Genomic DNA, 13,850 nt, shown 5'->3' with positions numbered 1-13,850 from the left:
TTTAGTCCTGCTTTAGTCCTGCCTTAGTCTTGGTTCAGTCCTGGTTTAGTCCTGGTTTAGTCCTGCTTTAGTCCTGCTTTAGTCCTGCTTTAGTCCTACTTTAGTCCTGCTTTAATCTTGGTCCAGTCCTGGTTTAGTCCTGCCTTAGTCTTGGTTCAGTCCTGGTTTAATCCTGGTTTAGTCTTGGTTCAGTCCTGGTTTAGTCCTGCTTTAGTCCTGCTTTAGTCCTGCCTTAGTCTTGGTTCAGTCTTGGTTTAGTCCTGGTTTAGTCTTGGCTCAGTCCTGGTTTAGTCCTGCTTTAGTGCTTTAGTCCTGCTTTAGTCCTGCCTTAGTCTTGGTTCAGTCTTGCGTTTCAGTCCTGGTTTAGTCCTGCCTTAGTCTTGGTCCAGTCCTGGTTTAGTCCTGGTTTAGTCCTGCTTTAGTCCTGCTTTAGTCCTGCCTTAGTCTTGGTTCAGTCCTGGTTTAGTCCTGCTTTAGTCCTGCTTTAGTCCTGCTTTAGTCCTGCTTTAGTCCTGCCTTAGTCTTGGTCCAGTCCTGGTTTAGTCCTGCCTTAGTCTTGGTTCAGTCCTGGTTTAGTCCTGCTTTAGTCCTGCTTTAGTCCTGCCTTAGTCTTGGTTCAGTCCTGGTTTAGTCCTGCTTTAGTCCTGCCTTAGTCTTGGTTCAGTCCTGCTTTAGTCTTGGTTCAGTCTTGCGTTTCAGTCCTGGTTTAGTCCTGCCTTAGTCTTGGTTCAGTCCTGCTTTAGTCCTGCTTTAGTCTTGGTTCAGTCTTGCGTTTACTGCTGGCTTAGTCCTGATTTAGTCCTGGTTTAGTCCTGGTTTAGTCCTGGTCTGACCCTCTCTCTCCAGGTGAGGTGCAGTATGGCGGCAGAGTGACTGATGACTTGGACAAGCGTCTGTTGAACACGTTCACTCATGTTTGGTTCAGTGAAAACCTCTTCACTGAAACGTTCTGCTTCTACAAAGGCTACACCCTCCCAGAGAAAGTCTCCAAAGTCCAGGAGATCCTACAGCATGTGGACGGACTGCCAGCGGTCGACTCCCCAGAGGTCAGAGTCAGAGGAGCAGACAGGAGTAGAACCAGAGGAGCAGAGGCAGAGGAGCAGAGACAGAGGAGCAGAGGCAGAGGAGCAGAGACAGAGGAGCAGAGGCAGAAGAGCAGAGGCAGAGGAGCAGAGGCAGAGGAGCAGAGACAGAGGAGCAGAGGCAGAAGAGCAGAGGCAGAGGAGCAGAGGCAGAGGAGCAGAGGCAGAGGAGCAGAGGCAGAGGAGCAGAGGCAGAGGAGCAGAGGCAGAGGAAAAGAGCCAGAGGAGCAGAGTCAGAGGAGCAGAGTCAGAGGAGCAGAGTCAGAGGAGCAGAGTCAGAGGAGCAGAGCCAGAGGAGCAGAGCCAGAGGAAAAGAGCCAGAGGAGCAGAGACAGAGGAGCAGAGTCAGAGGAGAGAGAGTGAAGAAACAGTATTGTTATAGCTATTACAACTGTAGTTAAATGTTGCAGGTTTTTGGGCTCCACCCGAACGCTGACATCACATACCAAACAAATTTGGCCAATCAGACGCTGAGCACAATCATAAACATCCAACCAAAGGACAGTGGGGGAGGGGCCGGAGAGACCAGGGAGAGCAGTGTGCAAAGACTGGCCAGCGAGATGCTGGAGAAGCTGCCACCTGACTACATCCCACATGAGGTGCTACTACTACTACTACTACTGTTACTGCTACTACTGCTGCTGCTCCTGCTACTACTACTATTACTGCTACTACTACTAATAATAATACTGCAACTAATTTTAGTCCTAGTTTAGTCCTGGTCTAGTCTTGGTTTAGACCTGGTTTAGTCCTGGTCTAGTCCTGGTCTAGTCCTGGTCTAGTCCTGGTCTAGTCTTGGTTTAGTCCTGGTTTAGTCCTGGTTTAGTCCTGGTTTAGTCCTGGTTTAGTCCTGGTTTAGTCCTGGTCTAGTCCTGGTCTAGTCCTGGTTTAGTCCTGGTTTAGTCCTGGTCTAGTCCTGGTCTATTCCTGGTTTAGTCCTGGTTTAGTTCTGGTCTAGTCCTGGTTTAGTCCTGGTTTAGTCCTGGTCTTGTCCTGGTCTTGTCCTGGTTTAGTCCTGGTCTTGTCTTGGTTTAGTCCTGGTCTTGTCCTGGTTTAGTCCTGGTCTTGTCCTGGTTTAGTCCTGGTTTAGTCCTGGTTTAGTCCTGGTCTTGTCCTGGTTTAGTCCTGGTTTAGTCCTGGTCTTGTCTTGGTTTAGTCCTGGTTTAGTCCTGGTTCAGTCCTGCATTTAACTTTTGTGCTGGTGGTTGCAGGTTCGATCCCAGCTCCAGAGGATGGGTCCTCTTCAGCCAATGAACATCTTCCTCAAACAGGAAGTGGACCGCATGCAGCGAATCATCAGCCGAGTTCGGAGCACACTCAGTGACCTGCAGCTCGCCATAGATGGTGAGCGGCATGTACCCCTGAACCAGAGGGTCTGTGGTTCTGAACATGCAGCCAGTTGCAAGTACTACATAGTGTCAGGGTCGGTCATGTCTGGTTTAGTCTAGCTGGATAACTCCCTCCCTCTTCCCTCTCTCCCCTCTCTTCCCCCCTTCTTCTTCCCTTACCCCTCTCTCCTTCTTCTCTCTTTCTCTCCCTCCTTCTTCCCTCTTTCTCTCTCCTTCTCTCCCTCTCGCTCTCACTCACTCCCTCTTCCCTCTCTCCCTCTCCCCTTCTCTTCCTCTCTCCCTCCCTCCGCCCTCTTTCTCTCTCTCCTTCTTCCCTCTTTCTCTCTCCTTCTCTCCCTTTCGCTCTCACTCCCTCCCTCTTCCCTCTCCCCCCCTCTTCTTCTCGTCCTCCCTCCCTTCCTACCTCCTTCTGCCCTCTCTCCCCTCTCTCCTTCCCTCTTCCTGTCCCTCCTCCTCTTCCTCAGGCTCCATAGTGATGTCGGAGGAGCTGCGTGATGCTCTGGACTGCCTGTTTGATGCCCGTGTCCCTGGGGCGTGGCTCAGGTTGAGTTGGGCGTCTGCGTCTCTGGGCTTCTGGTTCAGTGAGTTACTGGAGAGGAACCTTCAGCTCTGCTCGTGGATCAGCTCTGGACGTCCTCACACTTTCTGGCTCACAGGCTTCTTCAACCCACAGGTCAGGCTTTATATGGGCTCCAGCTAGGTACTCCTGACCAGGACTATGCTCAGGTCTGGCTATAGACTGTGTATATCTCTGTAAACTGCCAACCTGCTAGCCGCTGCATTCCAAATAGGAAGTGAGCGTGGGCCACGTCCAGCTCCATCAACTGGCTCCAATTCACTTTCTATTGAAAAACCTTGGCCCCTCTCTTTGTAACTGTGCTGTCAGACAGTGTTCGAAAATGTTTGTATCAACAAGCTCTGCATGATCCTAGTGTTTTTGTTTCACTGTTTTGTTGCTAAATCAAGGCAAAGTTTATTTGTATAGCAGAATTTACACACAAAGTAATTCAAAGTGCTTTACAGAATAAGAAAAAAAAATGACAATACAACAAATCAAAACAATCACAAATAATCACCATACAATTCACATTAAAAGAGAAAAGTGCAGAATAAAACCCTTTCAGTCGTATGCACAGCTAAACACAACCGTTTGAGCCTGGATTTAAACATTGTCAAAGCAGAGGCCTGTTTCACATCTTCAGGAAGAATGTTCCAGGTTTTAGCTGCAGAAAACTGAAATCCACTGCATCCACACACTGATCTGTTGGATGCAGTGGCAGAGTGAATCCACTGGTCCATATTCACCTGCTACAGTGAGACATAGACCTGAGTGTCATCTGCAGAGTTGTTTGCTGCATATATATATATATATATATATATATATATATATATATATATATATATATATATATATATATATATATATATATATATATATATATATATATATATATATATATATATATATATATATATATATATATGTAGATAGGTAGATAGGTAGATAGATAGATAGATAGATAGATAGATATAGATATATATATAGATATATATAGATATAAAAACTGATCTAACGGCAGCATGTAGAGATTGAACAACAGGGGTCCCAGGATTGACCCCTGGGGCACCCCACAGGTCAACATTTTATCTGAGACGCATTTTCCAATTTCAACAAAGTACTCCCTGTTTTCTAGATAGGACTTGAAACAGTTTAGTGCCAGAGATGCCCACCCAGTCCTCTAGTCTCTGTAAGAGGATCCCATGATCCACAGTGTCAAAGGCAGAACTCAGATCTAACAGGATCAAGACTGAGACTTTGCCTGCATCAGTGTTCAGGTGGATGATTTGTCACCTTGATAAGAGCAGTCACAGTGCTGTGGTGGCAAATGAGTGGTGACAACAAACTGTTGAGCACAGACTTTAGAAATTTAGTGGGTAACACATCGAGGCAGCGTGTAGATGAACTCAGTCTGGTGACGATCTCTTGGACAGTTTTGTCAGTTACAGGTGCAAAATGAGTCAGCTCTAAGTGACAGGGTCAGAGGTCGGCAACCCGCAGCTCTTTCAGCCTTATACTGCAGCTCTGCGTGGCTTGGGAAAATACATTTTAAGTATTTAATTGAAGTGTATTTTATTTGTGTTAGCTCTTTTTGTTGTAGTTTAAATTGGAAGTTTATTATGATCTTGAAATAGTATATAAAAAATACAAAATTATATTTTCTTATTTTTCGTTGCTCAAAATAAGCATCACACTTTTAACAATGTTAAAGACAAACACTGCTCACGCCTCACAGACACAGACACAGCTCACGGTCCTGCGTAAAGACACAGCCCTGATTTTCAGACGCTGTGCGCACAGGGGTCAGGAGCAGGAGAATCTTCCCTAATGACGCACTAATAAACTCGTTCGTAGATGTATCATGAAAATCCTGCTGGAAATCGCCACAGAAATCTATTTGATGTAGTAGCAAGTATATTATCTGCTCTTGTCTCCGCGATGACGTTTCACGTATAACACATCAGACACGACGCCCAAAAGTAGAGCCACAAGTGAGTGAAAATGAGCCAAAACAGCAGTCTTTGGAGAGCTTTTTAACAAATGGGAAAAGGTCAACTGAGGAGCCAAAAGAGGAGCCTACGACCTCCAAGAAAAAGAAAGATCAATTTAACAGACAATGCCTACTTAAAATCTGGGTTTGTCTCTACAGGTGACTCATGTGCAGAGTCTGCTCTGCGTAACATGCGGGAAAAGCAAATGAAGCAATGAAACCTTCAAAACTGCTTTGGCACATGTTGAATAAGCACCTGGGATTAAACGATACGCTTTTAGAGTTTTTTGAAAGAAACTGTGGAGCAGAGTAGACATAATCACATAATCAGCGCAGAGCTCACACTGATGCAGCGGTTTGGTGAGTTGTATTTTTTTATGCACTTAACTTATTTTTGCCATATTTATCTGCCACATGTAGAAGGCTTGTCTGCGTGTTAAAGGTTGCCGACCCCTGGCCTAGGTGGTTGCTGGGTTTTTATTTGTCTTGTGGAATTTATGGCATTTTTAATGCCCTGAACTTTGTCATTAAAGTCACTCCTCCTTCAGAGCGATACTGCACATCACATCAGGTTTGTCAAGTTGTAATGCCCAGTTTTGCATCATGTTTTTGTATATTTATGGAGACGTAGACTTGTGTATTGAGCAGAATGTTACAGTTAGAAGAGATCGCAAAATTACTCTGACATGCATGGATGAAATCTAAAACCTCTTCAAGTATGTTTTTGATGAGGGAACAATGTTATAACATGGTAGAAATCTCCAAAAAGTTAATTTTGCATAATACCGCCTCTTTAAATGGACCAGATGTGAGCCTGTTCCAGGTCAGGAGCATTATTCTGCCCATAGTTTAAGATTCTGGGACCTCTGTTCACTTTGTCCAGGGTTTTCTGACGGCGATGCGACAGGAGATGACCCGTCTGAACCAGGCCAAAGGTTGGGCTCTGGACTCTGTTGTGCTTAGTAATGATGTCACTAAACAAATGAAGGAGGATGTGTCAGCCTCTCCCCCTGAGGACGTGGGTGGAGTGTACATCTACGGCCTGTTCCTGGATGGCGCCGGGTGGGACCGACGCAGCGCCAAACTCACAGAGGCTGCAGCAAAGGTCTGTCTACTGGGGACACAGTACACGTAGGAGGATGGGAGGGCACCTGATACAGGGATACAGGAGGATGGGAGGGCAACTGACACAGGGATACAGGAGGATGGGAGGGCAACTGACACAGGGATACAGGAGGATGGGAGGGCATCTGACATACAGGGATATAGGAGAATGGGGCATCTGACATATCGGTGATATTTTAGAGTGATATAGTTGAGCCCTAACCTGTCTCCCATGATGCCACAGGTGCTGTTCACTCCTTTACCTGTGGTCCACGTCTACGCAGTCAACTCCAGTGACAGTTCCAAGATGGCCGACAACAGACGGTCTGTCAGCTCGTACTCGTGTCCTGTCTACAAGAAGCCACGCCGCACCGACCTCAACTACATCTTCTCCGTGAGTCTGCGCTCCACCCAGCCCCCCGAGCACTGGACCCTGAGGGGCACAGCACTGCTCTGCGACTGCAAATGAGGAGTCAGGATGGGGGAGCCAGATCATGATTTAAATTTTATCACGATTCATGTACACTTCATATTTTTTCTGCTCATTTGCTTCTTCTAAAAGGTCGTGCTTTACTGTGATTGGTTAAATCCAGCTATCATTTAGCCAGAGTTTACAGAGGCTGACCAACAGGAGAAAAGGGTGAGAAACAGTGTCTGTGTGTGAGCAGAGAGCTGCATTAAAGTGGATCACAACATGAGGATTTCACCAAAATAACAGATTGTCACAGCAATGAGATCACAGTTAGTTTTATCACCATATCGCCCGGCCCTAGAGGAGGGCACAGAGGATAGGAGGGTATAGGGGCTGGATCTGTACAGTGGGGATGGGGGCTGGGTTGGTACGAAAGCCGCCTCATTCCAAATTGGAAATTAGCATGGGACCCCTCTCTTTGTAACTGCTACAACAGTCTATGGTTGGTACAGAGGGTGGGAGGGTATGGGGTCTGGGTTGATACAGAGGGTCTAGCCACAGTCAGACTGCACCTGGACCTGCTGTACCTGGTCTAAGACTCTGGACTCTCCACAGCTCAGTGGTTAGACTCATTTAACATTTTTCATCTCAGTCAAACTTGATCCTGAACAACACTAAGTTTATTTTGATCAACTCCTGAATCGCTGCCAAAACTGTGACTTACATGATTTAACCAGAACTAAAGTGTATTTAGTAATATATGTGTAACAGTACTCTTACTTGAGTAATATTTGTATTGAAGTAACAGTACAGTATTACAGTAAAAGTTGTGGTTCCTCGCTCCACTGTGAGTAAGTCTAAAGTGACTTGAGCTTTATCTTGACAATATGAAATAAACATTTGTGTTTCTTACAGCTCCTTCAGATATGATTTAGTTTGGCTCATTTTTGTGTCTCTTTGAAAATAGCAGATTTTGTACATTATTATTTTGTCCTTTCAATTACATTCACTTCAAATTATAAATCAGATGTTACGTCCCAACAGTTTCTCTTTGAGTTACTCTTACTTTAGTACTTTTCCCAAATACTTTTGTACTCTTACTTTTCTTGGATCACTATTGTGTACTTGTACCTGAGTAATATTATTTTGAGGTAACGTTAGCCTTACTTGAGTAAAAGTTTGTGTACTCTACCCAACTCTGGTCATGACTAATGTTAATATTAAACCATTGGGCTATATCAGCTCTCACTGTGTAACTAAACCATGCTCCTATCAGCAAGTCTTTATATTCAAAAACCTTGTCTTCTTGCGTTTGTTACATATTTTAGTGGTTTTCTGGATTTATCACGACTCTTTCCACCCAAAAACAAATAAAAAAAAACAATCCAAAATGAATTCAACTTTATTTTTTCACCAGGACAAGCACAAACTGGCCATGCAGCACTCACGCTAACACCACCTCTAACGCCAACACCATCGCTAACACGCTAAAACACCACTGCTAACGCTGTCATCAGAGGTCATCAAAGGTCATTCAAAAACTGGGTGAGGTCAAAGTTCAGCCTCTCTTTGTTTCCAGGTGAAAAAGTCCCAAAGTTTTAATCAAACTCAAAATAAACTCAAAAGTGAAGACCACAGCCATCACCTCATCCAACACCAAAACAGCATCACAATTACAGACTTAGACTTCACATACTTTACTAATACTATTACTAAAGTAATAATAACACTAAGGACACTATACTATTACTACAGTATTAGTAATACTAATGATACTAATACTATTACTACAGTACTCACAGACATCTTGTGTGCTCTGCTCATTCTAGCTTCATGCTTTTCCTGAACTTTTGAAGAATTCTAACCCCAAGACACAAAATGTACTCTCCAACCTAAGAGCAGCGTTTCCACAGAATCCTGGGAATCTCTGCAAGTCCTAGTTTAGTCCTGGCAGAATCCGGCTTCAGTCCTGGTTCAATAAGTGTGGTTAAGGTACACTTTACTGCCCACGTAGAGAAATGTGTCCTCTGCATTGGACCCATTCTTCAGTGTCTCTGGGTTAAACCTGTCAGGAGCAGTGGGACCATCTCTAGATCTTGAGCTGGTCTTAGTCAGGACCATCTTAGTTGGAGGATTTGACCGATTGCATATGTTTTGGGTTGATGAGAGGAAACCCACACAGACATAGGGAGAACATGCACACACATGACTCCACACAGAAAGGCCCTGAAGTCCAACCTTGAACCTTCTTGCTGTGAGGACAGAATGTTAGTCTGGTCCAGTTCTGGTTCAGTCCTGGTCTACTCCTGGTTGAATACTGGTTTAGTTTATGACTCACTGTTGGAGAAGTGCAGAGGTTTGTTAGGTCTTGTGGTCAGAGGTTAGTTGGGTCATGGGTCTTGAGGTCAGAGGTCACTTGGGTCTTAGGGTCAGAGGTCAGTTGGGTCTGGAGGTCAGTTGGGTCTTGAGGTCAGAGGTCAGTTGGGTCTTAGGTCAGAGGTCAGTTGGGTCTTAGGTCAGAGGTCAGTTGGGTCTTGAGGTTAGAGGTCAGTTGGGTCTTAGGTCAGAGGTCAGTTGGGTCTTGAGGTCAGTTCATCAGGGGGAGTTGTATTTCTTTATGATACATTGGCACATGTTGTTCTGCTCCCTCAGACTCTATCACATTTTAAACACGTAACATTAGCACCGTTTTTGTAAATTTCTAAAATCATTCGTCTCTCTCCAAATAAAATGCGGCTCCTCCTTAAAGCACGTCTCCACAGCCCCATGATGATTTCACTTAAACAATTGCACAAAAGTCTCTCTTTAACTCCTCCACGTAACATTCCTGCTTCGGTGGGTGTATTTCACACTTTAATATTGTGAGTCCAAAACGACAAAACTCAAATGTGCATCGGACCAGGTTCATGAGAAGATGAACGTAAACCCTTTGTCCATAAATAAGACCATCTTGGTCCAGTCACTGTGTCTCTCCATCACTGCCAGTGAAAAGTCTGATCCACCAGAACCTCCAGAACTTTATCCCTCAGACAGCCCTAGTAAAACATCAGTATTGTCTGGCTTTGTTGTTGCTGCAGCCTGTTCCTCTTGCCTCGTAACCATTGGGTCTCCAGTTCTCGTCGGTAGTCCGTTTTACGACAGTTGTTTCATGTCGTAGATTGGGACTTCTGCCTCCTCTGCTTTGCCCTCTCCTGCGGCTGCCTCGGGGGTCCCTTTGCGGCCTTTAGGGGGAGCTACAGGCTGTGCGGTGTCGGCTGCCCCCTCTGCCCCCTCCTGACCCTCGGCTACGGTCCTCTCCTTCTTCAGGGTCAGTTTTTCCTTCAGCCTCTCTCCAGACTGTCGGATCTTCTCTCTCCTCTCCGCCGTCACGATTCGCTCGCCCAGCTTGTTGACCTTTGACCCCAGGTTCTCGCGGGTCTTGCTGAGGTTTTCTTTGGAGAAGGTGTGTTTGATGCTCTCGATGCGCGTCAGACCACTCTTCTTCATCCTGGCAGCAGCAGAGGAATCGGCCTCCTCCACCACCATGTACTCCTCATCCGACTCTGGTGGGAGGTCGAACTTATCCGGCTCCACGTGACGAGGAGGAGGAGCGGCTGCACCTCCCTCCACCGGCTCACTGCCGGCGGCAACCGACTTCAGCTCCTGATCGCCCTGAAAGACACAGAAGGAGAAAGATCATCTAACAAGTGTCTGCAACTTCTGACCCTAACCCTATCCTCCGCGTCCTCTGACCCTCTTCTCTACATTCTCTGCTCCATCTGGCCCTCGCCTCCGCATCCTCTGCTGCTCTGACCGTCTCCTCTGCATCCTCTACTTCATCTGACCCACTCCTCAGCTTCCTCTGCTCCATCTGGAGTGGGGGTAATGTGTTTGTCCCATAGACACAACAGCAGAGCCACAAGGATCGTTAAGCCTGGGCACCAGAAGTTCCTGGATCCTGGAGCACTATGCAGTACAGTAAATATAACTGTTTTTTTCAATACAATCTGACCATAAAGAACTGGCACTGCTGGAACTACAACAGGTGAACTAGTCTGTGTTAAACAAGTAAAATTACGGTCACAGCTGTCACTAGCATTAGCAAACAATGAAAATCAAACTCATAAACAGGACCATGAATGCTCATATTGATCACAGTCTCCTGAAAATGTGATGTTTAAATCCATTTTGTATTTTTTTCTTGAGTTTTTAGACCACATCTTAAAACTTTTTTGACAGTGTTTACTACTGTGTGCATTGTGTCTCTATGGTGACTGCTGAACATTCCATCATAGAGACACATGTAGAACACCTCCAGTGTGATGTCACCACTAAGTATCAATAATAGTTTAAGGGTTATAATGGTCATCGATTCTAAGTCTAATTTCCTGGACATTATAACTCCTTATTTGCAATTCCCAGAGCACTTACATGTTTTCATTTTTTCCAGATCATACCGGGACTAAACCTGGACTTTCCCTGGTGGTCAGATGTTGCTCTGGTTAAAGTAGCTGGGCTGTTAGCTGTTAGCCTGTTAGCTTAGTTACCCCATTGCCCTGGTAGCTCCATAAATACCCTGCAGCTGTTGGAGCATCTCAGCTAATCTTAACTGGAGCTCTCAGCGCAGAAGTCTCACGTTACATAGCTCTGAGTCCATGGGTGACCCGCATCACGCCAGAAACACGCCAGAAACATGCCAGGAACACGCCAAGAACACGCCTGGGAGCTGCGTTAAAGTAAGAACCAGGGCCTTCTGTCACAGCTAAACTCAGCTCTGAGGTCCATCTCAGAGAGGAGCACCAGAAAACCAGGATTGAACCAGGCGTAAACCCAGACTGAAGCAAGACTAAACCAGGACTGAACCAGGACTGAAGCAGAACTAAACCAGGACTGAAGCAGGACTGAAGCCGGACTGAAGCCGGACTGAAGCCGGACTGAAGCCGGACTGAATCAGGACTGAACCAGGACTGAAGCAGGGCTGAACCAGGACTAAACCAGGGCTGAACCAGGGCTGAACCAGGACTAAACCAGGACTAAACCAGGACTGAACCAGGACTGAACCAGGACTAAACCAGGACTAAACCGAGACTGAAGCAAGTCAAAACCAGAAGTGAAGTAGTACTGAAGCAGGAGTGAAGCTGGACTAAACAAGGACTCCCTTTTATGTGGAGTTTGCATGTTCTCCCTGTGCCTACATTGGTTCGCTCGATCTCTTTAAACATGAACCATATGCTCCTCTGGACCCTGTCAAAGTGGTTATGAATCAGCTTTAACAGTTTAGTAACATTTCATAATATAAGAGTGTTAAGTACTGGGTGATTTGGGACGTGCGATACACTGGCAGACAAAAAAGAGTGAAGGAAAACTAGGAAGCTTTGGAAAGGCAGAACTACACTTAGTGTAGTGCCTGGTTCTGTTCTTTTAAGCTGGATGCCCTTCCTCAAGACTCTAAGCTTCCGTTGACTATAAAACCCCAGGAGGCTCTGATGTAACAGAGGCTCAAAGGTCACAAATTACATCACCCAGACCTGATCAAGACCAAGAGGGGTCTATATTTGGAGTCCCCAAAAGGTTTGGTTAACAAAGACTTGGACCGAACTAGAACAAGGACTAAAGCAGGACTGAACCTGTGCTGAATCAGGACTAAACCAGAACAAAATCGGGACTGAACCAGGACTGTACCAAGACTAAACCAGAACTGAGTCAGACTGAACCAAGACTGACCCAGGACTGAACCAGCCACTGTGCAGTGAGAATAGATTATCATATTTTTGCCCAAACTGATCTGAGCCGTGGTGTTACCTTTCTGAGATGGAGCCGCTCCAGCTCCAAAATAACCACAACAGCTGCAGCCAAGGCCCAACAGTAAAACCGGGACTAAACCAGGACTAAAGAAAGACTAAACAAGGACTAAACCTGATCTAAATCAGGACTAAATCAGGATTAAATCAGAACCAAACCAGGACTGAAGAGAGACTAAACCAGGGCTAAACCAGGGCTAAAGCAGGACTGATTCAGACACATTTGCTCTCCAGAAGGTCTAATACCTTGCACTAAACAAGGTCTAATCTAAATATAACCAAAAGCAGATTTAAACATAGTTCTGTTAGGTCCCTGCCAGATCCAGACCAGGACTAAATCAGGTCTATATCTAGACTGAAACCAGCATCTATGGATTTATCGATTAAAAAGTGTTTTTAGGCACTGTCTATTATGTTTCTCTCCTTTGGTTTCAGTCCTTTTAAATACACCATAATCTGACCCCTGTTTGAATGCACTCTCTTTACCAAGGGGATGCTGTGTGAGCATTGCTGCTTAGTCCTCAAATTAAGACGTTTTTAGGCATTTCTGGTTTAGTTCTCTCCTCGACCTGGTTTAGATATGGTTTAGACCTGCCTTAGGCCTGGTTTAGACCTGCCTTAGGCCTGGTTTAGATCTGGTTTAGGCCTTGTTTAGACCTGCTTTAGTCCTGGTTTAGGCCTGTATAAGTCTTCTGTTTAGTACTCACTGACCTGGTAGATGACCACTCTGAACTTGTTCTTGGCGAGTAGGTCTCCTTGTGTGGCCTCCACCTTCTTGACCCTGAGGTTCTGGCTCTCCACTCGGACCCTCACATCCTTAATATGGCGGCTGACTTTGCGTGTCTTCTCGAGGAGACGTGTGACTGTGGCGCTGCTGTTGGCGTGCTCGTTGGTCAGTTTAATCACATCGCTCTGGATGCTCTTCACCGTGTTCTCCAGCTCCGTTTGACGCTCTTCCATCCGGCTCTGTGCCGCTTGCACACCATCCACCAGGGCGGCGATGCGCTCCAGCAGCACCATCACACCCCCCGCCTCATCACCGCCCGCAGCTTTGTCTGCCATCCCTGGTCACCGCCGAACGGCCCACGCCAAAGACCACTGACCCACCCCAAAGTCCCCTGACCCACGCCAACGACCGCCGCTCCACGCCAAAGATCACCACCCCACACGTCCAAGAGAGGAGCAGAGACAAGAGGGATAACACCAGGAGACTTCAGCCCGGCCAGAGGAGAGGTTTAAAGTAAATAAAAAGAAGACGTAACCAAATTGGACAGTTCAAGGATAAGAAAAAACTAAGATGTATATTTTAAATCCTTAAAAGTTAAAGCAGGACTGGAGACGAGAGGAGTAGATCCGACTTCAGGGGCAGAGGTCTGAAATGAGCTGAGGGAAAGTGACACCACACAGGCTCAGGAGAGGGTGGAGGGGGGTGATCATAGGGGGGCGGGACCTGAGGGGGGACAGTTTTAGTTCTGCTTCAGTCAATCCACACTTGGTGGTGCTAAGCTAATAGCCACAGCTGCCCTGGAACAGGCTGACCTCCACAAACACTCACACCACATTCATATAGGAAA

At 46.1% G+C, this 13,850-nt stretch overlaps 2 protein-coding genes across 2 annotated transcripts in view; one reads left to right on the top strand and one right to left on the bottom strand.

The window, feature by feature from the left end:
• Positions 1 to 6,843, top strand: part of dnah5l (dynein, axonemal, heavy chain 5 like) — a 67,516-nt gene extending 60,673 nt beyond the window's left edge. Inside the window, exons 92-97 of the mRNA XM_055230317.1 lie at positions 847 to 1,046; positions 1,493 to 1,681; positions 2,294 to 2,426; positions 2,896 to 3,104; positions 5,864 to 6,085; positions 6,329 to 6,843. Of these exons, the coding sequence (XP_055086292.1) occupies positions 847 to 1,046; positions 1,493 to 1,681; positions 2,294 to 2,426; positions 2,896 to 3,104; positions 5,864 to 6,085; positions 6,329 to 6,553 (1,178 nt within the window). The 3' untranslated portion in view covers positions 6,554 to 6,843. The remainder of the gene's footprint in view (positions 1 to 846; positions 1,047 to 1,492; positions 1,682 to 2,293; positions 2,427 to 2,895; positions 3,105 to 5,863; positions 6,086 to 6,328) is intronic.
• Positions 6,844 to 8,117: 1,274 nt separating this feature from the next.
• On the bottom strand, positions 8,118 to 13,672 carry cavin4b (caveolae associated protein 4b). Its single transcript, XM_033986093.2, has 2 exons — positions 12,988 to 13,672; positions 8,118 to 10,147 (listed from the first exon to the last, which is right to left on the bottom strand). Exons 1-2 carry the CDS (start codon positions 13,336 to 13,338, stop codon positions 9,629 to 9,631), a joined length of 870 nt encoding a protein of 289 aa, XP_033841984.1. The 5' UTR covers positions 13,339 to 13,672; the 3' UTR covers positions 8,118 to 9,628.
• Positions 13,673 to 13,850: the final 178 nt, after the last annotated feature.

This window comes from Periophthalmus magnuspinnatus, chromosome 20 (genome assembly GCF_009829125.3).
Source record: "Periophthalmus magnuspinnatus isolate fPerMag1 chromosome 20, fPerMag1.2.pri, whole genome shotgun sequence".
NCBI lineage: Eukaryota > Metazoa > Chordata > Actinopteri > Gobiiformes > Gobiidae > Periophthalmus > Periophthalmus magnuspinnatus.
This window is presented reverse-complemented; position numbering and strand designations above follow the sequence as displayed.

Coding starts and splice junctions, on each gene's coding strand:
- cavin4b (XM_033986093.2), bottom strand. CDS start 13,338: ATGGCAGACAAAGCTGCGGGCGGTGATGAGGCGGGGGGTGTGATGGTG. Junction 10,148..12,987: donor TCAGAGTGGTCATCTACCAG/GTCAGTGAGTAC, acceptor TGTGTCTTTCAG/GGCGATCAGGAGCTGAAGTC.